This window comes from Apodemus sylvaticus, chromosome 11 (assembly GCF_947179515.1).
Source record: "Apodemus sylvaticus chromosome 11, mApoSyl1.1, whole genome shotgun sequence".
In the NCBI taxonomy this organism is placed as follows: domain Eukaryota; kingdom Metazoa; phylum Chordata; class Mammalia; order Rodentia; family Muridae; genus Apodemus; species Apodemus sylvaticus.
This window is the reverse complement of record NC_067482.1, coordinates 72,575,120-72,599,247: the sequence shown is the minus strand read 5'-3', so window position 1 is coordinate 72,599,247 and position 24,128 is coordinate 72,575,120. Positions and strand designations below refer to the sequence as shown.

Below are 24,128 nucleotides of genomic sequence, written 5' to 3'. Positions count from 1 at the left end.
CCAGAATGTGCGGTGCACTCTAGCTAGCATCACTGACTATTGGAGCAGCCTCTGTGAGGTGGGCTTTCTACAGTGACCAGAGAGCACCATGTTCAGACAACAGCATGGTTCATGTGTCGCTGCCCACTGATTGTGAGCCAAATACTCCTTTTGTATTTCCTATGTCAGTAACTGAGGCTAAGACTACCCACAGGTAAACTGGCTATGCCCCAGTGCTCAAGTAACTACTGCCCAGGTGCTCCTGGGCACCACCCCGGGGGTGGAGGAGGCCCATCTTACAGAGGTGGTGTGTGGATGCTGAGCCTCAGGTGCACCGGGATATAGTGTGGCTAAAGTATACAACCAAAGAGAATCTCCTTTCAAGTGGTCACCATCATTTCCATGGGAGAGTCGGTATACAGGAACTGGAGGGATAGAAATCTAGACATGGGCACTAAAGGTTCAAATGTGATTGTAATAAGTACATAAGGGACAGAGGTGGTGCCAAGGGCCTGGTTACAACTACAGGGCAGACTGGGCCAGTCGACTGCTTGGCTACCAGCTTTCCCTTGCCTAGTGATAGAGGGTGTGTTATCCAACCTTTTTAGGTTGGCGGATCTTCCTGGGTCTTGTGAAAACCTGAGACAAAGCAGGTTCAGGAGACATGCTGTGAGGATATTAAGACAGCCTCTTCCAGGAAGCCAGCAACATGTGAGGAAGAAGAGGTCGTCATGCAAAGTCAGCTTCACAGTGAGTGCCCAAAACAAGTGAGAGAGCACAGGCACATCACGCACGCCTCTAATGGTTACATACCTCCTAAGAATTCCTAAATGCCTGGGAACGCGGGGCACAGAGAACCCTCTCCCTCCTGAGTTCTGGTTTCAGTTCTGTTGTTAAGAGGCCATGTGGTTTTGGGAGAATCACCTTACTTCTCTGGGCTTCAGTTTCCCCATGTTTAAAGTACAGTGCCTCTGCTGAGGGTCTGTACGTCCTGAATCCTAAGACTCAATGATGTCACTGCCAGTGACAGAACTTGACACAGCAATGCACCTTCATTAAGGAGCTCAGGTGCCGAGACAGGCACCGTACTAGTTTGAGCAGAAAGAGGGCCAAGGCCTTCTGCCCAAGCCCTGAAGAGGTCAAGGCACCTGGTGCAGACAGATGAGCAGACTGCTTAGTGAGTGTAGCCGGGGCTAGAGCCATCTGGCTGGCCTGGCCTCCAGCAACATGGGAATGGAAAAGTTCTCTCTCTCTCCAGTGCCTGTGCCAACCTCAGTCAAAGGATATTGATATGTCCATCATGGCTCCCAGAATAGATGTAGGACTTGCCACCATTTCTGTGCACTGTCAGACACTGGATGGATTTACTGTGACCCTGAGAGAGAGACAACAGGATGGGTTGAGCTGAGGCAGCATGCACTCACAGGCTGCGCTGTGCTTGGACTGCAGCACAAACACTGCCCACAAGTAAGTCCGAGCCACTCACTATCAGTCATCCACGTGCCAGTCAGCTGATCTGACAAACCACCAAATGCTGCTTCCCTCAATATCTACAACCTACCTGGGCGAAGAACAAGGTGACATCAAAGCCTAGCACTCGAGGACCTAAGGCACCTAGGGAGGAAAACTCGGCCCCTGCTGGTTTCCATGCGCACATCAGCTGGGTCGGGTCCTCCTTGGTACTTATTTTTCCTAGGATCCCTCACTACTGATGAAGCAGGAGCTCCTGCTGTATACAGACTTTGTGTAACTGGCTCATATAGCACTCAAGTGTCCTCTAACTTTTCCTTCTCCCTGAGTCCCCACCACCCTCTCTATTTTCCAGAACCCTTGACGGCTATCAGGTCTGCTTCATGGGACCTCCTCCTTGCATCTTGTCTCAGGGATTCCATGGGTCTCCTTTGTTGCCACAATATGGCATTTACCCTCAGGAAACAGTGACAGTCCTTGGTGGAACACACTGAATAACTTCTTAAAAGACATGAGCCCAAGTTGTCTTCTGTTCAACCCAGCATGGGCCTCACAGGCACCAAGCATACTGCCTGGCCTACTGAATGAAAACCTGTACTTAGCAAGATTTCAGGGGGACTTGTTGCCTATGGCAATTTAAGAGCAATTTAAGATTTCAGTCCTCACTGCAATGTCTAGTCCTCTCTGGGGCAGAATTGTTTAAAAAGTTAGTCTTCTCGAAAAATTCTTATGTACCCTTAAGCTTGAGAAACATAGGCTAGAGAGAGCACCACAAAGGCCAGCTCCAGACACCTTGACTGAGTCCTTCGGGGCAGCCAGCAGTTATCCCTTTGCTATAAAGCTCCCAGGGAAGAAGACCAAGCACATAAGTCTCCAGGTTGACACCTAGGAATCCCATTCCAGTCTCAAATGTCTGTTCACTAGAACAGCTTGTGTTCTCTGTAGCCTGACAACGGCAGCTGCCACCTAGCATGATCCATACAGCTACACAGAGAGGCTGAGATGTAGGTTTCTCTGAGAACTTAAAAGACAATGATAACCTTAGAGACGGCCTAGCCAAGGAGCATTAGCAGGACTCTGAGAATGGCAGAAGGTTAGCCCACAGCAGTTAGTCAGGCCAAGATGCCAAGGAGGCGCCCACCAGAAACTGCTCTTCTGGGCAAGGCACTGGTAGGGAACTAGGTCTGCCTGACTTCTCACCATTAAAACTGGAGCCACAATACAACTTCACAGCTCCAGTGGTAGCCATGTTTTGTCGTCCGTTGCACACACAGCTATGCCCTGGGACCCAACAATAGAGGGGCTCTCAAGTCTATTCCCAGGGCCTATGCCAAGTTACCATGGTTCTGGGAGGTCAGGAGGCCTCTTGCTTCTGTACAATCTCACCTACAGAATGGGTGTCAGTGTGTCACCCTGAATGCTTCAGCCCTCTGAGTAGCAGGCTGCACTAGTAAGAGAAGGGCTGGGCCAGGCCAGGGGTTTCACTTAAAACACAAGCTCTGGAAATTCTCAACAACCAGGATGGGAATTGAGGCATGGAGCTTGTGTGTTGGATGGTTCTATGTCAACTTGACACAAGCTAAAGTCATCTAAGAGGAGAACCTCAATCAAGAAAATGCGTCTGCAAGACTGGGATGAAAGGCATTTCTTAGTCATTATTCAGGAAGGGGTCAGCGCACTGTGGGCTGTACTGTCTGTTGCTAGGCTGGTGGTGCTGGGTGAGAGAAGCCGACTAAGCCAGCCAATAAGTAGCACCTTCCATGGCCTCTGCATCAGCTCCTGGCTCTAGGTTATTGCCCTGTTTGAGTCCCTGTCCTGACTTCCTTTGATGATTAACATCAATATGGAATTGTAAGCCAAAGAAACCCTTTCTTCTCCAACTTGCTTTTCGCCATGGTCATGGCTGTCATTAAAAGACCCTGGAAACTGCCTAAAGATATGGCAAAGTTGATCCTGGGAGCTGTTCTGACCATGTGGCTACAGGTATCCTAAGAGGCCAAAGTGTCTCTAAGAGGCCAAAGAGTCTGACAGAGCCAGGGAAGCACAGCATGGCCTGAAGCACTGGCTTGAGTTAGCCCCAGGGATGGTTTTAGACCTCAAGTTATGGTCTGTCAAGGGTGGCCTTTTGGGCTTTCATTGGGGTCTTGGCAGCTTGTCTAACTTCATCTGCTCCTGTCCTCTACACTGTGAACCCCAAGGTCGTTCAAACTACACCATTCAAGGCCATCTCCCCACGGACCTCACAGCGGATTGCTCTTCTCCTCATTTATTTACTGCCCCGCTTAGCCTCCATACTCCTCCCACCCTCCATGCTCTATAGCTGCCCTAGCACCATGTTCCCACTCTCATCCTGCAGTCCAAGTCACTCAAGAAGCAGTGACTCCCAGCAGCAGAGAACAGTGGCCCAAAGTCCCCAGATCCTAACTCTGCACTGCTCACAGTACTCGAGGCTACTAAAGCCCCAAAACACCACTCTGACTTCTGCCAAAACTCCCAGGGCCAAGGAAACCTGACACTGCTCTCCCGCTTGGTCACCCCTGTTTGCCCCCTCTCACAATAGACCACTGGAGTCTGCTCTCTATCCACAGCATGCCTAGAATAAGGCTTACCTTGATGACCCGGAGAGGCTTGCTGGGGTTGTTCTTGTCCAGGTAGTTGATGTATCCAGAAAGGGAGATGCTGAGAAGGTGGTCCTTCTGCCAGAGGCAGCCCAGCTGCTGGTCCAGAACGTTGGAGCCCATGGGGAAGGTGCTGACCACAGAGTTGACATTGACATCCCAAATCTTCGAGGTTTTGTCTCCAGAGGCGGATAGCAAATGGGTGCTGTCAGGACTCCAACTAATCTATTTCAACCAAACAGTGTCACATATCAGAGGGCTGGAACTGAAGGAGGTGGTAGGGTAGGCCCAGCCCCCCATGGTTCCTGCTCAGTTACTGGCTGCTCCTACCACCTGACTATGACCTTTAAAACTCTGTGCCATGGCTTAACTCTTAGCTGTTTATATCAAATATTCATCTAGCTTCAAACAATCTGATGACAATCAACACAGAGCTAGTAGCTTGGGAAACATGTTCGTACTCACGGCATAAATTCCTCCGTCATGGGCCTTGCTTTCTCCAAGGGCACACACCTTCTCTCCTGTCTTCCCATCATAAATGAAAATCTTAAAGAAACAAATAAGTTATGTAGAAGCTGGTGTCGTGCTATTAGCCCACCATTTCCCTTGCCCAAGGTTCAGCTAGAACCTTGAACATTCTTTGAAATGCAATAAGAGACTTTTGTCTGCTGGGTTTTGGTAACTCCCTGGAAGTGGGGAACAGGGGCACTGCCATACACCTGCCTATGTACACCCCCTTCTCTGCTCCAGCTCTTACCTGGCCATCAGCGCTAGCTGTGGCAAATCTGTTCCCATCAGGAGAGAACCGCACACAGTTGACAAAGCGGCTATGGTCCTGTGGGAGAGAGGGCTGTCACAAACTTGACAAAGCTCACACAAGCTCTCTACCTAACACATGCCCTCCCTCCCCCACCCCCACTAATGTTAAAAGTAACACTGGTAAGTCATCGTCCGCAGAACACTTAGAGCTTAGAGAGACTCCCAGGCAAGCCCATCACGGCGGTAGCTCAGCATTCTGCTCCTCCCTGCTCCCTGCTCCCTGCTCCCTGCTCTGTGGGGAAGGCCACTCTTCAGCCAGGCCTGCCTCCCTTATCAAGGGCCTCCTGATGCATCCTCTTCCCTCTGGGCCCCAGACTGTTATTTCCTAGATTGTTGGGCTCTGAGACAGCAATATACGGTACCTCCCGTTAGGCCTATTTAGGTCTGGAGATGTTTCTGAAGAACAAATGCCTTTAAAAGAAACCAAGCAGTGGCTGTGGCTTTTAATCAGAACTGGGAGTTTGAGAGCGAGGCCTAAGGTGGACCAGGGCAGTCCTCAGCCTTGGGAGGCAGTGTTCTGCTCTAGCTATGGAGTCTCCCTACTCTGCCTGTTCCATAGAAAGCAAGCCGAGGAGCCGCATGTGTCAGCTCACTTCTGGATCCCTCCTCTATTTAGACGGTGTCAGAGCACTCTAGAATTCATTCCAAGAGAGCAGAAGACTGGAAACCAGAGGGTGGACCAGGGGTGCTAACTCATCACTGTGTGAAAGGAACACGCCATGAAAGGAACATTAGAGCAAAGCAGGCAATAGGTTCCCAACTCTAGTCCCTAACAAACGCTCTGTCACTGGCTCTCTGGGGTCAGACACAGAAACATCTAGTACTTGCATGGCCAGATGTAGGATAATCCTGGGAGGCAACACTGGAGGCAACTCCCAGGTCCAGGTCCTCAAATAAGGCCTGTGACCAAGCTCCAAAGTCCCCACCTTTAAGGGCCTGTGCCCTAGAGACCACAAAGGTCTAAGAGGCAAGCAAAGGCTGGCCGGCAGAGAATAAATGGAGTGACAGAGCTTACATGCATTTAGAGCCTTAGCTCATCATTCCTTCCTGAAACTCAGCCAGGCCCCAAAGTGAACATGGGCAAGAGACATGTCTGCTCCTGAAATAGACCCTGTGTGGCAGGGAATAGCCAACAGCAGCCCATTAGCCAAAGAAAATGAGAGTTAAGAATAGCATTTCCCATAGGGAGCCCTGCAGTGTAGAGGGAGAGGCTTGGGAAGCCTCATTGAATCCAGAGGTTCTGCCACCTCACAGGGACAGGGACAGCTGGGACTGTGTGACAGGAGTCTGTATAACAGGAAAGAAAAAAAGAGATGTGCTAACTGGGCTCCCAGTGAGCCCATATAGAAAGTTGTGGGAGTGCAGGCACGGGCTTCTTTCCAGCCACAGATTCTGACCCCATAGCTCCACTGAATGCTCTTCAGCTGTTCTTTCTGCCCAAGTCTACAGCACCTGAGCAGGAGAAAGGATCAGTCCTGCTACAGGAAAGAGAATCCTGTCCATAAACAGTTCAGACCAAGGCCAAGAGTCCAAACAGTGTGCGTGGCAGGCCCGGGGAAGGCAGACAGCACCATTAAAAAATGGCAGGACAGCCTCTGGTTACTACAGAAACCTCATTGTCTTCCCTCCCCCAAGATCAGAACCCAGAGATGGGCTGCCTGGACAGTCCTCAACCAGAGCCCAAGGGACATCCACTCCGACTTAAGAAAACCGACCCTGAGCCACATGTCTCAACTAAGCTCGCACAACAGCCACTACCCACCAATGATAGCTGCAGCAGACCAGGATGAGAGCTACAGGAGGTTAAGAAGAGCTTGGATCAGCAAACATGCTGGACACACAGGCCTCACTTAGCTTCCCAGGGATGAATCACTACAAAGAGGAAATCCCTAGGTAGTCATCTGTGCCCCGAAGCCAAGACCATTTATGGAAACTGCCTACTACACGCGTCCTGCCTTTGCCCTGCCAGGGATGCTATGCTTGCTATTTATGACTTCTTACTAAAATACTAAAATTAACAGCCCCCTCAGCAAGTCACTTTAAGGATATCTCATTTAATCCCCAATGAGGCATGGACACTGGAACCACTGACATTCCTGAAGGATTAGTCTGAAGACCTTGGAGAAGCCCCAAACTCAACCACCTCCAAGGACAGAAGACATGTCCTTTCTGATTAAACAGTCACTCCATCTCCTATTACCAGAACTAGTCCTGGCTGCTTTATTAATGGTCTGTGGAAAAGTCACTTGGAACGCCACGGCAAGCAGAGAGCTGCACGGCTGCCCAAGACACAGAGCCCCCAGCCCAAATACTTGCTCTCACTAAAGAATACAGCCTGAGCACTAGAGCACAAGTCATGAGCACTCCCAGCTGCCCCACACAAGACCATAGATCAGCAGCCCGTGGTGGAACAGGAGGTGGAGGAGGCCAAGCCAGGGACAACTGCAGAGCAGGGGACCCAAGCAATGCTCCTTGAAGAACAGGCTGAGCACTTGGTTCCTTCAATAGGACTCCACTCTGAGGCGCCTTTGCTCCCACAGCCTCTGCAGGGAGGTACCCTATGAACCAACCCAGATATCCTGGAGGCAGAGCTTTTGCTAATTTGGTGGCTTAGCTCAACACAGCCAAATAAAACTGGCTTTTCCTCTCCCCCGAACTTTGTATACCCACACTATCCTGGGACATACCCTTTAGCTGGAGCCCACTGCTACATTCCTGCACCCGTATCTAATCACTTCTCCCAGGCCCCACAGTCCCACACAGAAACCACAGAGCTCACTTACACCAATTGTAAACTTGAACTTGAATGGGGGGCCCTCGAAGAATGCAGCACAGTTATCATCACTCCCTGTTGCTAGTCGGTAGGGCCTGCTCTGTTTGATGTCCACACTGTTGATGACTTTGTTGTGTCCTGTGATCTCACCCACAGAAGAGCCAGTGTCCCATAAGAAGACAGCTCCAAACCTTTCCAATCAGGGTCAAGGAGAGAGGAATAAGGGGAAAAAAAAATCAACCCCAGAAGGCCAACAGCAGAGTTGCTAAAGCACAGGCTAGTGGAGGATGTTGTACACCTACCTCAGGATGCGCTAGGAATGTAAGTCCTAAGGACTCACTTGGGCCTTTTAAGCTCTATATCCAAAGGTATCTCAGAAGAGATATGGGAAGGGTCCAGATGTCTACATCTGCAGGGCCCAGTGTCAGCACCTCCCACATGGATGGTGTTATAGGAAGTAGCACTGAGAACATCTTTCTGGCCTCATCCCTTCCTAACTTTCTTTGGGAAGGCCAGGCAATAGGCAAATTGCTATCTCCTAGTGGAAAGGAGTGGGCCCACTCTGTGGTGAAACCCATGACAACATACTACTGTAGCTACTACTTGCTGCTAATAAGAAAACCTGGGCTATAGTTCTCACCCTATTGGTCACAAGTTCCACTGGGGTAGCCATCTCTGCAACAGGATCTTTTTACCTCTTTGTACAGAAGTGAATGACAAAGAAACTGAGGATATGAGTCCATGTAGGAAAACAATATACAAGAAGAAGAAAAGAGAAGAAAAAGAAGAAGGAGGAGGAGGAAGAGGAGGATGAGGAGGAGATGAAGAAACAACAATGACAACAACAACAAAAACCCTCATGCCCAGCCCTTCCTGCAGCTTTGATTGGTTAAGTGGAACTGCTTAGAGAGTTCCCCAATAAAGTACATCTACCACCTGGTACTTTCTTGCTGCCTAGGATACAGTTACAACAACTAGAATCTGGAGTTCTAGGAGGTAAAGGGCTTAGGACACCAGAGTGTGGAAAGAAGTGATACTCTGCCTTGGTGACAAGCCTACTGTGATGTGAAGCACTGTCATATACTTTACACATGACAACTGAAGGGGCCAGTGGCTCCAACCAGGCGCACTCCTGGGAAAGAAGGCTGGCATGCTCACTCAGGGCTGCATGCTCAGGGTGGAGCCACACTTGTCCAGGTAGACACAGACCTTCCTGCAGCCTCCTTCCACAAAAGCCAGAGTGTGAGTATGGGGGTAGGAGCAGGGCGGGGCTGAGATGAACGACTCACTTCTCCCTTCCTTCCCCGACCACGGCGATCCTCTTACTGTCTTCGGTCCAGGCAATGTCCTTGATCTTCCCAGCGAAAGGCTGGTACTCATACTTTAGAATGTGCTCCTTCTGCGTGGTATCCCAGATCCTTAGCTTCCCAGAGATATCTGCAGAACAGGACAGGGGTGGAAAGGCACATCACCACCAGTCAGGGAAACAGCACTCAGGTTCAACATTCAGCCCCTGTTACATCAAGACTTAACATGTCTCCACATAGCTGTCACAGTACCCTGTATTCCAGCTGGCCAGCAAACCTGGGACAGAAAGCAGGCAAAGCTCAAGCACGGCCAGTCCCCAGCACACCAAGATCCCTAACTCTCGGCCTGAACCTTCCATTTCTGAAGTGTGACAATGTTACAAGAACCTGCCTCTCTGGTCAAGTACAGGTGCAGCTGAGCAAACCACTTGACGCTGCGATGACCTGAGGCCACTCGCACTCCATAAGCCCTGCTCCTAAAGGTAGATCTGCAGTCTCAGTCAGCTGAACATCTTGCCCCTCCTCCCCATGTGTAAGAGCTCAGGCTGAGTAAGATGTTTCTGTGAGATGGATGAGGTAGGCGGTACAAAGACAGAACACAGACTGTGGTGCGAGTTGTTCCCTCTGGAATGCTGCCAGCAGATGTAAGAAATACTTAGGGCCCACCCACCTCTTCCCAAATTAGCACGGTGCCTGTGTCATGGAAGTGGGAGTGCTTTACTTAACTTTTCAGGCTTACAAAGCTCACATGGCCTCCAAGAAGGCAGACAGGGTGTAGCTTTTCCTGAGGCTGCCAGGCCACTTTAGTGAGCTCTGAGCAGCAGCTGAACAGCATCGATTTTTGAGGTGAGCAGAGGTAAGAGCAACAAGGACAGCAGCTAGAGCCAGGTCTGGTACCAAACCTGCCTCTGAGGGGTTAGGGCTTCCTGGACCTCATCAGGACCTCATTGATGGCCCCTTTGTAAAAGCATCATCTACAGGGCCATCTCATGGGGTTGCTATGAGGTCAGAACAAGTCACATGTATAAAGTCTCAGGCTAGTCCTTGGGATGTAGTCAGTCCTTGTTTTAAGTGCACATTAAGAGACACCCCCCCCCCCCCACTAACAGGGCCAATGCCTAGAGCAGTGGTTCTCAACCTTCCTAATGCTGGAATTATTTAAATATAGTTCCTCATGTTGTGGTGATCCCCAACCATAAAATTATTTTGTTGCTACTTCATAATTTTGCTACTGTTGTGAATGGAAATATAAATATCTGTGTTTTCTAATGGTCTTAGGTGACCCCTGTGAAAGGTTTGACCCCTAGGTTGAGAACCGCTGGTCTAGAACCAGGAGATTCTCCAGACTTGAAATGCTGTGGCTGTATCATGTCCAGTTGGGGAACATGTAAGAGGGAATATCAATCTCCAGGAGCAGGTTACAAGTAAGGCGGTGGCATGCCAGAAAGCCCCTCCCCCTGGTCATCTGTGGATGTCCAAGAAGACAGCAGTATTGAGACATGTTCCAGAAAGAAATGAAAACCTGGTTAGTCACTGAACCAACCGGCCAGAAAGGAAAGTATGAAACCAGCAGAATGAGGAGCTGTGTATATATAGAAAAGGCATTGTACACACACACATTCCCTGCCTCAAAAGCAACCTACATATATATATATATGTGTACACACACACACACACACACACACACAGGCACTCTGTACATACATACACACATGTATGTACATGCACTCATTAATAAAAATGACAAATACATATACATACACGCTAACTCAAGCACACATGATAAGGTTCCTCCCTAACAGAGCCCACACTGTCCCCTGGGCAAAAGGACAGGATGAAAGGTGTCTCTCCCTTTGAGGCAGTGCCGGACCCAGCTTTCCAGCCCTGGGTTGATGGACCGGCTGCTATTCCTAATGTAGTTCTCCCCTCCATCCCTCAACTAGTATCCAGCCATTTATATACAACCTCTGCCACCAGACCAGCAGCCTCTCACTTCACTTTTCAGAAGCAGTTGAAACAGAAAACAGATAGGAGGAGTCTGGAGATTAATACCAAGACCTTAACTTATCAGGGTAAACCCCCAATAGTAAAACACAAGTTGGGGGCCACATTCCACTTTAGGTGCTCAAGACAGTAGTTATCCAAAGAGACCAAATGATTGAGAACCATTTTCAATGATCTGTTGGTTTGTACCGCGCCCAGCGAGTGCAGTGTGACATTAGGGATGGGCTTCTAGGCAAACTCATGTTCACACTTGGACTGAGAACAGAGCGACGGAGCAGCCATTCTTCCAAGTCTGCATCATCCCTCGACCTGACACATGTGTGGAGGAGGCACAGTCCTAGTCAAAGCCATGGGGCTTGAAGAGGGAGGAGGACAGCTTGGGCGGAGTGGCTTTTATTCATGCCCAAGGAGACGCAGCCCAGAGAACTCTCCACCCTGTGGTGCACCTTCCAGTCTTTACCTCAAGGCTCCCGCTAGGAAGCCCATCCTGGGCATTAGGTCAAATCAGGCACCCTGACTTGGGGTCTCTCCTACATCCTGAGGGCTGTTTAGAAAACACTGTCCAGACTGAAGGAAAGTGAGACCGGCCCCGAAATGTCTCCTGCGATCAGAGGGCCTTCCAGAAGCTTGGGCTCCAGGGACAGATCCCTCATGTTGGTAGTATCCTTCCAGAAGGTTCTATCCTCCAGCAGTTGCTGGGCAGCTGGACTGACACCATCTACAGATTTCAAAGAAATGGGGGCCCTGGCTAGGAGGGAGATGCAGGCTTCAGGGTACTAGGATCCAACCATTCTGGGAACACCCGTTAGCAGCTGACCCACCATGCCAGCACAGCTTTTCCTAAGCTTCCCCGTCCCCTCCCTGACTTCAAACACAAAACACTATTTTTAGCTCAGGGCCTGCAATGTGCAAAGCAAATGTCCCACTGTTACCCTTAACAATTACTCTGTTCTCCTCAAAGAACACTGAAAATGTGGAAATGTGATCCCCCTGCAAGCTTCTTGCAATCTGCCAGCAAACTGGGTGTTGTTAAGAGAACATCAAAACCATACTAATGTCCCCTTTCATGGACTGTCCTTTGTTGAATCCATAGAATCTGTATTCAATCAGAAGGCCACTGGATTTCTGTCTTGTCCAATAGCCCCATGTGGACAGTGAGGTCAGATCTAGGCCCACAGGCTCTCAGATGGGGATGGCAAAGCAGGAGCTATGCCAAGCTGAGTGATTAGCTGCCCTCACCAGCTACCCTCCCTTAGCACATTTTTCAGAGCACTCAATTTGGTGTTAAACATAATTTTAAAGGGCATTCCAGCCAAATCCTGGAGCTTAAATGAAGAGACATTTTGTTGGCAAGCAGGGCCAGAGACAAAACAAAACAAAACTACAAGATTATAACAAATCACAGGATCTGACTTAGTTTGCAGAGTGGAAGTATCTAAACACAAACCTGGTATGTGCCTAGGGTGTGTTGGACTCCAGTCCAGCCCAGCCCAGCCCAGCCCAGCCCAGCCCAGCCCAGCCCAGCCTAGCCCAGCCCTTCACTATAACACTAGTAGTATAGCTGCTATCCTGCCTCAGCAGGGCCCTTTCTTAAGTGTACCTTGCTTCACTGATAAGCTGCCAAGATCACCCCAGCAGACCTTGTGCTACTAAGTATCAAACATATATCACCTTTGGATCCTCAGCTCAGCAGGGAGTTAACCATAGCCCCATTTCACAGAAAGAACTAAAGGTACAAGGATGTAAATTACCAGGCTGGATGTATAACCAGTAAGGGGCAGGCTGGGGGCCCTTGCAGACCTATGGCACGCTATATCCTAGACACACTGCCTGAGGGTGTGAGGGCAGTGCAGATAGATAAAGGTGGCCACAGCTTTAAAAATCCTGGTCATCCCTGTCCTGGCTAAGTGTCTGGGCTCTCAGTACCAGCCACTGCTCATTCACAGTCCCCTCCCTGTACTAGAAACAAAGATAAGCAGGCAGGCTATTAATTGTTTATTGGATATCTGAAAGAAAACTGAATGAATGAGTGAATAAATGAATGAATGAGGTGCAAGATGCGTAAGTCACACTATCTTCTCTGCTTCTGCTTCTCACCTGTAAATGGTAAAAGTCTACTTCTAAGAGCTAAGCGTGTAAACCACCACAAATGCAAATAACTGCCTGTCCCCTACTGAGCCACACAGAGGCCGAGGCTAGAGGGCATAAAGGCCAGCTCTCACAAACAATGCCAACACTGGCTGGAAAGGAGCAGCCAGTAGATTGACACAAAATAACCAGCACAGGCCCAGGCGGAGTTAGCAGGGCCTCACAGAACAAGCTAGAGCACCGCAACACTGCAAACTACAAAGTGTCCATTCTAGGTCAGGAACGGGTGCTCTGGAGGCTATGCTTTCCTGTCACTTTAACTAAAGCCAGTCAGTGTCGTTCTTTATACCCTTAACCAGGCCCCACTCAATCCCCAAGTCAAGTAGGTGCCATCAGGGCCACACGTGTCCAGGAATATACCCATAGTTACCTCCAGAAGCAATGTAGAATCCGCTGGGCGCATACTTGGCTACTACCACCTGATGGGCATGTTCTGTGTAGATGTCAGCAATAGCAGGGTTCTGTAGGGGAAAAAAGTAGAGGTGGAATAGAAGGAATGTATAGACCTGCAGCTAGCTCCCCAACCAAGGCCGGGACAAGGATACACAAGGTTTAACATCAGACTATCATGGCCAAAGTCCTAAAAACCTAGCTGGCCATCCACTGATGCTCATTTGGCATCTTGAGGTAACAGAATCTGAGGCAACCTTTTGCCAGCTTCTTTTACTACATTTCTACACACACACACACACACACACACACACACACACACACACACACGTTTGACGACCATCCCACAAACATCTGATTAAAGAACTGTATGGTTCTCCTATGTGGACAGCAGTAGGCTGACAATACAGTCTATCATGTCCAGCTCCCAAGCCATCTTCCCTGAGCACTGCCAATCCTACTTAAGTACGCCTTGGGTCTGTCACAAGATAGTTCCTGGCTCTGATGTTCAGGAGAACAGGACTGGGGACCTTCTGTCAGAAGCTTGGGCTTGGGAAAAAAGGAGGATTCCTTGTACTTCCCATAATACAGATCAGAAACGGCTGGTCTTTGAGGAAAGCTTAGGGGCAGAAGCTGGGGCTAGAAACCTCTCCACTCCTCAGCAACAAGGATTTGGATGCATAGTTTATAAATGTAGAACCTGAGCTTTCATTCCTAAAACCCTCTTACAAGTATGCACATCCCTGCTGCAGCCCCTCAGCATAGCCATAGATGCTTCTCAGTCTCTCCTCTGTTAAGCTTGCTTTCTGAAGCAATAAGGATGAGTCTACCCTGACTCCTGCTGCTGGCTTTCTCCCACCACTACCCTCTGGGAAAGGAAGCAGCTTCCTAGACTCAAGGCTAAATCACAGAAGGGGAGATGGTCACAGGTGGTGCCAAGATTCCCCCCCCCCCCAAGTCTCTGCTTGGCTTCCTAAGATGCTAGGGTTTGTTTATTCTTGGTCAAGGAATCGGGCAGTGCCCTCACTCTACAGGCAGAGACCACCCACCTGTAGCCAGCCAACATTTCTGTGACCTGCTTCAGATGACATCCCATGAGCCATCACAGCACTTAGCAAATAATGTGCTAAATACATGTTGTGAGGTGAGGGCAAACAAAACAAGACACCATCAGTCTTTCTCTTTCTTCTATAACTTAACACATTTACTTTATGTGTCTCACAAATTAGTCTGTTTCAGAACAAGCATGTACTCATAAAATAAAAAAGACTGAGAATCCAAAGAGGATACTGAATCAGCATATAAACAGTAGCATTCATCTTTTGGGAAATGAAATCTGAACTACTTTACCTCCAAGAACCAATGAGACCATCAACACCAGCTGCTAATGAGGCTGGAGAAATGGTGGGAACACGGTGGTACAGCTGAAAACAGCTTGGTAATACTTTGTATGGGGTGGTGAGATAGCTCAGTGGATAAAGTAACAAGAGTTCAATCCCTAGAGCCCACATGAAGGTGGAAGAGAGAACTGACTCCAAAGTTGTGCTGACCTCCACATGTGCCACAGATACCTGCTAATGATAAAAATCATCTGAAAAAGAAAAGAAAGCTAACCATGCATTCAGGAAACAATCCCATTTTGGGGGTCCTTCACTAGAGGAAAGGAAATCTATGACCACAGAAGGCCACCAGGGAAACCTTATCATGTATATTGATACTTATTGATGCGTATCAATAAATATGCCTTTCTGATCAAGGGGCCCTCAACCTGGGGTATGAGGACATCTCTTAGTGTCCTCTTTGGATTCTCAGGCACATTAAGGGCTTGCAGGCATGCTGTATGGAGGGGTGGTGCCCAGCTTTCCGTGTGCCCCCTTAAGGATGTTGTAATTACTTGAGAAGCACAGAAGAGCTGTGATGAAGAGGCTTGGCAGGTTTCATAGAGAATGTAGAGGAGATGCTGGGTAAGATGAGTGAGTGGTGGTAGCAGGCAGGGTAACGAAGATAGCCATCAACAGGAAACAGGAAAACTAGGTATGGTATATCTTTCTACCCCCAACATAACAGTGTTCAACCACAAAATGGACCAAAGACTAACACCTAGCCACCTGGACCGCCAGTAATGAAGAGCCAGGAGAGACCAGACACTGCTGATTTCTGTCATTGGGAGCCAATTCTAGAATGGTAGCCCCCATTAAAATAGATCAGGAACTGCTGGAGAGAGATAGTATGCCTGGTAGGAGCCAGGGAACTTTCTGGAATCCTGGGAGTGTTGCTATGGTCATGGAACTAGTCAGGCCAAGCTGTGCACCTACAACTATAGCACACCTCAGGAAGCACTGAGGCAAACCCTCTCTTGCTCAGACCAGCTCAAGCTTCATATTCTGACCAGCCCCTTCCTTCTCAGCACCTGATACACCTAGAGTTGGCTGTGATTCACCCATCCCTACCTACGGTTGACAGAGTCTCTTGAGGACTGTCAACGCCAGCACTAGCTACAAAATTGTGTGTCCTTCTAGGCTGCACTACCTTCCAAGGGTAGGAAGCAAGTCAGCAGGAGAGGACATCCCAAAATGGAGAGAGGAGGCAGAGGCCAAGGCCAACATTCTTGACCCTAAATGGTCAGGGCCCCTGCAGAGGGCTTGTAAAGCCCCAAAGGGCACAAATCCCGCCTAAGCTGGATGAATCATTCACTCTCTCTCACTCGCACACTTTCGTTTGTATTCTGAATACAACTGGGTCAAAAGACTCCAAATTACAGATAATGACTTGCATCTGAGTCAGCAGCTCCTCCCAACCCTCCTAGGCTCACAGCAGGAGCAGTTACTAGTGCCAGAAGATAGAAGGATTCCCTGTCCCAGGCTACTGTGTGTCCCACTGCAGGAGGCTCAGTTCAGGACAGAAAACAACCAGTGCTCACACACTCACCCTCACCCCTACCCTGTAAGGACAGTCCCCAGCTTCCTCCCTAGAGTGAGCAACCTAGCTGAAGAACCAATTTCAGGAGCGTGGGGCATGGTTACTACTCTGTGTGGGGCCCATTGCCCTAGTCAGGGTTGGGGGTCACAATTCAGAACAGCCCCCACAAGGTGTTCCTCACCCTAGACTTCCTTCTTACCTTACTGTAAGGGGAATGGGTCAGAGGCCCCAGGATTCCTGGGAAAAAGCAAGGATTCCTGCTTCCTTACTCCAAGGATCTCAGGGCCTCTCCACCAGGGCTGCCCAGCACTCCTAACCAGCCTTCGAATGCACCCATCTTTATCCACCACATGTTCAACCCAGTTCTTCCTGTTGCTCCTGGTGTTAACCTTAGACTGCCCCATCTTGTGTACTGGAACCACAGGCTTTTCTTCTGAGTCCCCAGTAATACAATTTGTGTGGGAGGGCAGCAGCAATTCAGTGTAGCCTCTGCAGTTTCCAGAACGTTCACCTCCAGGACGAGGTATTAGGATTAGATGAAGGCAGTCTAAGAAAACCATGGCAGTCCAGAGGACCCAATGGAACATGCAAACTAGACCTCTACATCATGACTATCAGTGTCACAAAAGGGGCCTCCATGTGCTTCTGAAATGGAAAAGGTGTCCTGGAGCCAGGAGGACGCTGGGTAACCTCCACCATTCAGCCAGGCGGTGCAGTTCCTGGAGGGAAACTGTTCCAGGTACTCCCAGGCTAGAGGTGGCAGGGACTGAGCAGATCTGCTATGGGAGAGCCTGTGCTAAACACAACATACAGGGGGCCCCAGAATCACAGGTCAACCCTGTGTTACTGCAATAACCAGCTCCAACACAGTACACATACCTTCACACATCCACAGCACAACTTATGCCTGGGCACACTGGACACGTTCCCTAGCTCCATAACATAACTCTCAGCTCACAATTGTCTGAACTCCTTTCCCTGTTCCACCCCTCATCCAGCCTGTGCTCCACAAACCACTACTTCCATTAAATTGTGCCTCAATCCCCATCTCTTAGTCAAAGATTTAGCAAAGGGCACCAGTCCACCTGTCCTTCCCTGACATGTCACACCGGAAAGAACTCATGATGCGTGCACTCAGCACCCGCATACTGGGATGTGCATTCTTTTGGTACATCCCACTAACACTCTATACTAAATGGATTTTATGCAGGATTGTGTCTGATTCACCATCCTGAAAGAACCCTGTATTCACTATGACAGGCACTGAGCAGACCCTTGCATTGATACTCTCTGCAAGAAGATGCAGGCTATAAACTAATACTTAGCTGAATAAGCCAAGGCACAATGACACTCAATGACTAGATGTGACCCAGGCCAGCTGTGGTGAGGCCAGGGCTTGAATTTACAGTCATTACTTCATTTGGTCCCCATTCTCCTATCAGAGCTGGAATCAGTATTAGTTTGGTTCCTGAGCTCAAGAGTTAAGAGCTCACCCTGGCTGTGCATGGCTGTAATGCTGGACGGATCCAGGTCACTTACAAGTCTAGGAATATTCTAGTGTGACCCGAAAGCATCAGTGACCCTTGGACTGTGTCAAGACACCGCCACCTTGCTTCTGTAGCTCCTGCTACCTGGCCAGCACCTGCCTGAGCATGACTCTATCTACCCAATAGGGAGGGCAGGGAAGATGTCAGGAGAGAACCAGCACAGTCAGACAACTTTCTACAGATGCTCTGTGAGTAAGTTTGGCTATACCTGAAGACTCCTCCACCATCCTAACATTGCCCCACTCATTCAGAGTACAATGAGATGAAGATTCTTCTCAGGGAGTGACAGCCCAGAGATGACCTGTGCGTCTATACTGGGTGGACACTGAAGGTGGAAATGGTTATAGAGGTGGGACTGGGCCTTTTTAAGGAAGGCCTTATCGCGTCCAGTATCAAAGCTGGGGACAATAATCCAAGAGGCTCCACAGTAGGGAACACTCTCCACTCACAAGGCAGAAGAGCAGGGGGAGCTCTTCAGGAGCTCACCTCTTCCCTGGCTTCAAGGACTAGCTGCTGCTGCTGCTTTTTTTCCATTCTCTTCTATCACAAGGGACTGATCTCCCTCCCTGCTCCTCCCAGAAGATATACACCAAACCAAAGTCACTCCGCAGTACACTGGCTTCCTGTCTGAACTTTGCCCACATCCACTGTGCGTCTAAATCTTCCTCTGGGAGAACTCTTGCTCACCCTCTGAAAGCCCAAGTGTGCCACGTCTCTAGTAGCTGCCCTTACTCACTTTGTCCACGATGCTCCACAGCACCCATGACACTTGTAGAACAGCTTACAGTGTGTGAGAATGTTATCCACCAGGGTTCTCGAACCCGATGTTCCCGGTGTTTTGGAATAGGTATTTCTATTACAGGATGGTCCTGTGATTTGTAGAATGTTCAGCAACATCTACTTATTAAATATTGGCAATATACTATATTTAAAAACTGATAGTGAACAAACTATCCCAGGAAGCAGTGACAGAAATCTTTGCATACAGCTCATAAGCTAAGTTAAATGACACCCTGGCTTAGTAGATGTGTACTAGAAATATCCAGAAACAGTGGACAGCTACCTAGATGATGAGCCTTTGAGCAGTGCATTTATGTCCAGCTTGCTAATAGGCTTCCCAGCCTCAAACTTAAACACAAGTGTCAACTGCATGGGCAGTTGTCACCTTGTCACTGTCACATATCTTTGAATGTTTCCAGTGGTCTTAACACCTACGCAGGGCTGGACAGTGATTGCACAAGCCTTAAATCCTAGCACTCAGGAGGCAGAGGTGGATCTCTGAGTTTGAGGCCAGCTGGTTTACAGAATGAATTCCAGAATAGCCAAGGCTACATAGAGAAACCTTGATGTGACAAACCTAAATAACAATTCTGAGTTACTGCAGGGTAGCCTGAGCCACATATACAGTGTCTAGCTGCCAACTTGAGTCTTCTCAGTCCTGTCTTCTCCCTCATCCATGTTACAGCCGCTACTCTAGCTTTACACAACTGGTACCCACAGATCCCACCTGAATCCACAGACCCTGAGTGCCTGCCCTGTGTTGAAGAACACCCCTGTGTTCTTGGGGTGAAGGGAATAGAGTTCTTGGCTCTGGACACAACTGCTACTGTGTGCTCATTTCTGTCCAAGTGGTCAAACACACTACCATGTTCTGCTACAAAGAATACATTTTCTATGACAGGCCCTTTAACCTGTACCACCTTGGTTGATAGCCATGCTGGAAAAGCAGCAGTGACTCAGCAGGCACGCACCTGGACAGAGCTACTGTTAGTCTTCAAGTCCTATTTATTCCACCCCCCACCTGCAGGGACCCACACAGGATCCTCCTGCATGGGCTATAACAGATGGTACAAAATGAAAACTGGTTTGAGCTCAACCTCCTCCAATTGGTCCAAAGAGATGAGCCAGTGATAAGTCCAATTGCTGTGTGTCATTCCCCGAGGCCTGATTTCACAGAACTGAACTTCCTAGATATATATATACCTTAGCTCTGCTAGAGGGATTCACATCTGACAAGATATAGAATGTTTGAAAGCTCCCAAATGCCAGTTTGTAGATGGCCTCCATCACCACATGCTTTAAGCCTGCAGAGAATTTATTCTTCAAGTGTGGCAACAGGACAAGGAGAAAAAAAGACAGAGAGCATCTTTGCTATCAGCTATCCAAAAGCCAGGTTCACAAAGCCGTCTTTCAGTCACAGAACAGCTGACAGGCAGCCCCAGCAGGAGGCTGGCAAGAATATTCTTGTATAAATTCTAAAGGTGGGTACCACAAAATTTAGAGCACAGTGGTGCCTTTCATGCTAGCCTTGCACCAGTGAGTCAGAAGCAGGAGATTTTGAATTTTATGTAGCCTTGGCAATATAGTGAAACTCTCTAACAGGAAAAGCAATTAGGTGCAATGAGCTCACTAGAATATTGTGGGCTGGGTGTTCTAGTGTAAGGACATGAGGTGAAAGACACAGGGAAAGCCCTGCTTTCCTGGAGGTATGGGCCAGAGAGAACAGCCTGGAATATTTAGGAATAACAACAGCAATAGCTTCGTTCACATTTACTGCCAGCAGAAAGTAAGAGAAGGCTAAGAAGAAGAAATGCTGTTAAGGAGAAAGGCCCTCTAGTGAGGTACTTTCTAAACAGGAGTATAGGAGGTGACAGGGAGACACAGGAGAATGAATCTAGGTGCCGACCACACAGGTGGGATGTGAGCAGAGGAGGGGAGTCAGCCTGGAGCTGACAGAGAAGGGAAGGTGAAAGGAAGACCACTGGGGCAATGCTGCATGCCCGGGGGCGAGTGTGAGCCAGGGGGTGACCGGCAGGCAGAACTGCCCAGCATGCACAGTAAGAACAGACTCTAGGACAGCCAGTATGATGCTTAGAGACAGGAAAGAGCAAAACAGAGCAAGTCTGCCAGATTCTACAGGACTCTAATCAAATATGACATGGAAGCTATGAGGATCAGAGCAGTCTTGACTCTAGTACCTCAACACTCAGGGGACGGGGTTAAATTTGGGGGAAGGGGTATACAAGAGCTCCAAATGTGGTCTGGGGCATGAGGTCCCAGGCATGGGTGGTGCTAGCCTTCCTGAACTTGGATTCCTACCAGACCACCTTCCTTCCTGCATCCTCAATGTTCCTGAGAATTCACACGCCATTTTCTCTAGCAACACTCTGTCCTAATAAAAATTAAATTCATCTTTGAGGACTAGTAGCCTGTCAGCAAACTCGGATGTGCCTAATGGCATTCAGCACACAAAAGAATGTAGTAACAGACCCTACACCATACTGCTTGTCCTGCCATGCTCAGAACTTAACCTGGGTAGGATGAGAAGTGGCTACATCTCCAGGAGAGAACAGTGAAGCGTGGAGGGCAAAGAACTGACTGGTGGACACGTGGCTGGCGGTGAACCCACCCCTTTCAGCCTCCCTGTGCACTGCTCCTCTGATGCTACCAAGCCAGCAAATTCAAGGGATAAGGGGCCTAACACCCGAGTGACCACCCCGAGTTCTCCCAGCTGAAAGTGAATAGCGACAAAGTGGAGTGGGTAGGCTATGGAGGGGACAGAAACCAGCTAGGGGTATATGAAGATGCTTTAGACACCTTTTGTCAATTCCAGAGCTCCTATTGTGACCATCTCCATTTTTCCTTTACTTTCTTGAAATCTTATGACCTCAATAAAGTGCAAAGCCTTTGAGAAGTCTTCCCCAGTTCTACAGAGGCTGGGTAAGCTTTCTAGGAATCCGAGTAAATAGCAAGGCAGGCTCCTCCCCTCACTTCCACCTCGCTTGAGGTGCCCAGCAATCCTTTAGAGGTCAGAAGCCATCACAGAGCTTAATCAAACTTACAACGACACAGCCAGCAGCCACTACAGTTCAAAATGCAGCCTATTTTTTTTTACAAAGAAACTGGGGTCTACCCTCAGCCAGCTCAGGGACACTCTTGGAGGATAGGGGTGTCATGAGCCACCTCACCCGACCAATGATGTTCCTGGCATGCAGGAACTGAAGGTGACAGCCTTGGTGGAACAGTCACTCAAAACCTCCACCTCTCTAGCAGCCCTTCTTCACCAAGCACGCCCCTAACTCCAGGTTTCCGCTTCTACCCCATTCCACTCCTTAGGACTGAGGAAGGGAGAGACAAGATTTGAGTCACAACCTGGAAATGGAGAGGAGGCCCAGCAGATTGACTCATTTCAACAACCAGAGGAAAAACATGAATATGCACGGGGCCTCCCAAAAAGCTGCTCTAGGACAGCAGGTCATTTTCAGAGAACCATCTAGAGGAATTCACCAGTTCCTGTTTTTTCTCTGAGACTCAAGTCCGTGTAACAGTTGGCGTTCAGAGGACCGAGTGTGTAGGTCTGGGCTCTGGCACACCAGGAGACCCAGGGTATTAGGATGATTAAGCACAAGGGCCATTTACCAAGTGCTCCATTTCTGCCAGGCACAGACACAGACAGCATTAGGACAGCCGACCAGCTCTTTCAGCCAGCCAAGGCAGCCAGGGGAAGTGGAGGATCACCTCCCTTTCCTCAATGCGGAAACTGGACTCAGGAAGGACCAATCAACAACCACCCCACGATCAAGCAGTAGCAGACTCAAAGCCCTTGGCTCTAAGGACTGAACAGACCCAAGTCTTAGTTTGCCAGTCTATGGGCGTGTGGGGGTAGGGGTGGATGAAAACAGTTCCGTCCACTGATCCTCCAAGGTGTGGCTCCTGGGCAGAAGGGGCGTGGCTCCCCCTCTCCCCAGGGCAACTGACTGGGAGGTGAGGGGGCGGAAGGGCAAGAATTCCCGACTCTGAAGGTAGCTCGCAGGGCAGGGACGGAAGCAGGCCCCACTGGGCACTGAGTACTCACGTCGATGTTCCTCAGGATGACGCACTTGCCGTTGGTGTACAGGAAATTATCGCCCTTGGGGTCTCCACCGAGGATCTTAGAGACGCCCCGCTCCACCTGGGGGAGGCTGGCGAACACCTTCTCTGAGGAGATACAAACCCGGCACGGTGCATGAGGGGCAATCCGGGCCTCGCGGGACCCAAGGAGTAGCAGGCAGTCAGCGCTGGGGGTCCCGAGCCGGTCACCTGTTGCCGCCTGCGGGCACGGCCGGCGGACTTCCCGGTCGGTGGCGGCGGCAGCGGTCAGGCCCCGGGGTCGCGCAGCTCGGCCGGCCCATCCCACAACGCCCACTCCGGGGTTCCCAGCCCGCACCCCGCGGCCGTGCGAGACCCCGGCCGCGCCCTCCTGCCTGCACCGACCCCAGAAGCCGGCGGCCGCGCGCGGAGGCCCACGCACTCACTGATCTCGTACGGCATCCTCGCCCACTTGTTACGGCGCCGCGCTCGAGTGGAACCTCGCAGTGGCCGAGCCCAGGGACGGCGCGGAAGGCGGCGCCGGGCGTGCCGGGCGCGGAGGGGGCGGTCCGAGGCCCGGCTCCGAGGCCCGTACGCGCCTGCCCTGCGCGCTACCGCTGCGGACAACCCAACCCGGAAGCGCGGCCCCGGCGCGGCTCGCCCCCAGCTTTGACCATATATAGTCAAGCGCTCGGCTCGGAGGCTGCAGCCCCGGGAGCCTGCGCGGACACCGCCCCGCCCCCTCACAGGCCCGCCCCGGAAGTGACGTGCACGACCCGTGAAAAGGCGGCGCGGAGGGTTGTAGGTGCGGGACACGGGGTTTTCTTTGGGTTGTCAGGCTTTGCAGAGGTAGCCTTCTTGTGGGGCAGATCTTTCTCGAGCTTTCCGCCAGCTTGGCGTCCCGGCTTGCAAAAGACTTGAAGCCACGGGGCCTATGGGGTCTTGTTTGTTTGTTTGCTTTTCACTGGGTATGCTTAGGATCTCCTCCCTCTCCCCCTGCACTTACTCTTAAAACTTCCTCGTAGCAAAGAAGCCACGAAAAATGGATGTAATTCTTACGGATGGCAGGGCTTGTTTCCTAACATACGTTCTGGGGAGGGCGTGAGGGTGGAACTCTGTTCCTGGATAGGGAAAGGAAGCAAAACCTGGAATTTTCAGAGCCTCGCGGTGCTTCATTAGGGCAACATGAAGTCCTCTGGCTACTTGTTTGAAAAGTTCTGAAGCTCTAAATGGAAACCCGGAAAGTGGTCTTTCAAAGGAGAGCTCTTAGGAATTTGTAGCAAATGAAAAATTCCCTTTCTGCTTT

At 50.0% G+C, this 24,128-nt stretch overlaps 1 protein-coding gene across 1 annotated transcript in view; it reads right to left on the bottom strand.

The window, feature by feature from the left end:
- Wdr1 (WD repeat domain 1) overlaps nt 1-23,443 on the bottom strand; it is a 32,691-nt gene extending 9,248 nt beyond the window's left edge. Inside the window, exons 1-9 of the mRNA XM_052198093.1 lie at nt 23,269-23,443; nt 22,830-22,951; nt 13,489-13,579; nt 8,949-9,096; nt 7,670-7,850; nt 4,825-4,902; nt 4,533-4,613; nt 4,059-4,292; nt 1,262-1,354 (exon numbers count right to left, since the gene is read on the bottom strand). Coding sequence (XP_052054053.1) covers nt 1,262-1,354; nt 4,059-4,292; nt 4,533-4,613; nt 4,825-4,902; nt 7,670-7,850; nt 8,949-9,096; nt 13,489-13,579; nt 22,830-22,951; nt 23,269-23,284 — 1,044 coding nt within the window. The 5' untranslated portion in view covers nt 23,285-23,443. The remainder of the gene's footprint in view (nt 1-1,261; nt 1,355-4,058; nt 4,293-4,532; nt 4,614-4,824; nt 4,903-7,669; nt 7,851-8,948; nt 9,097-13,488; nt 13,580-22,829; nt 22,952-23,268) is intronic.
- Between the last annotated feature and the right edge of the window lie 685 nt (nt 23,444-24,128).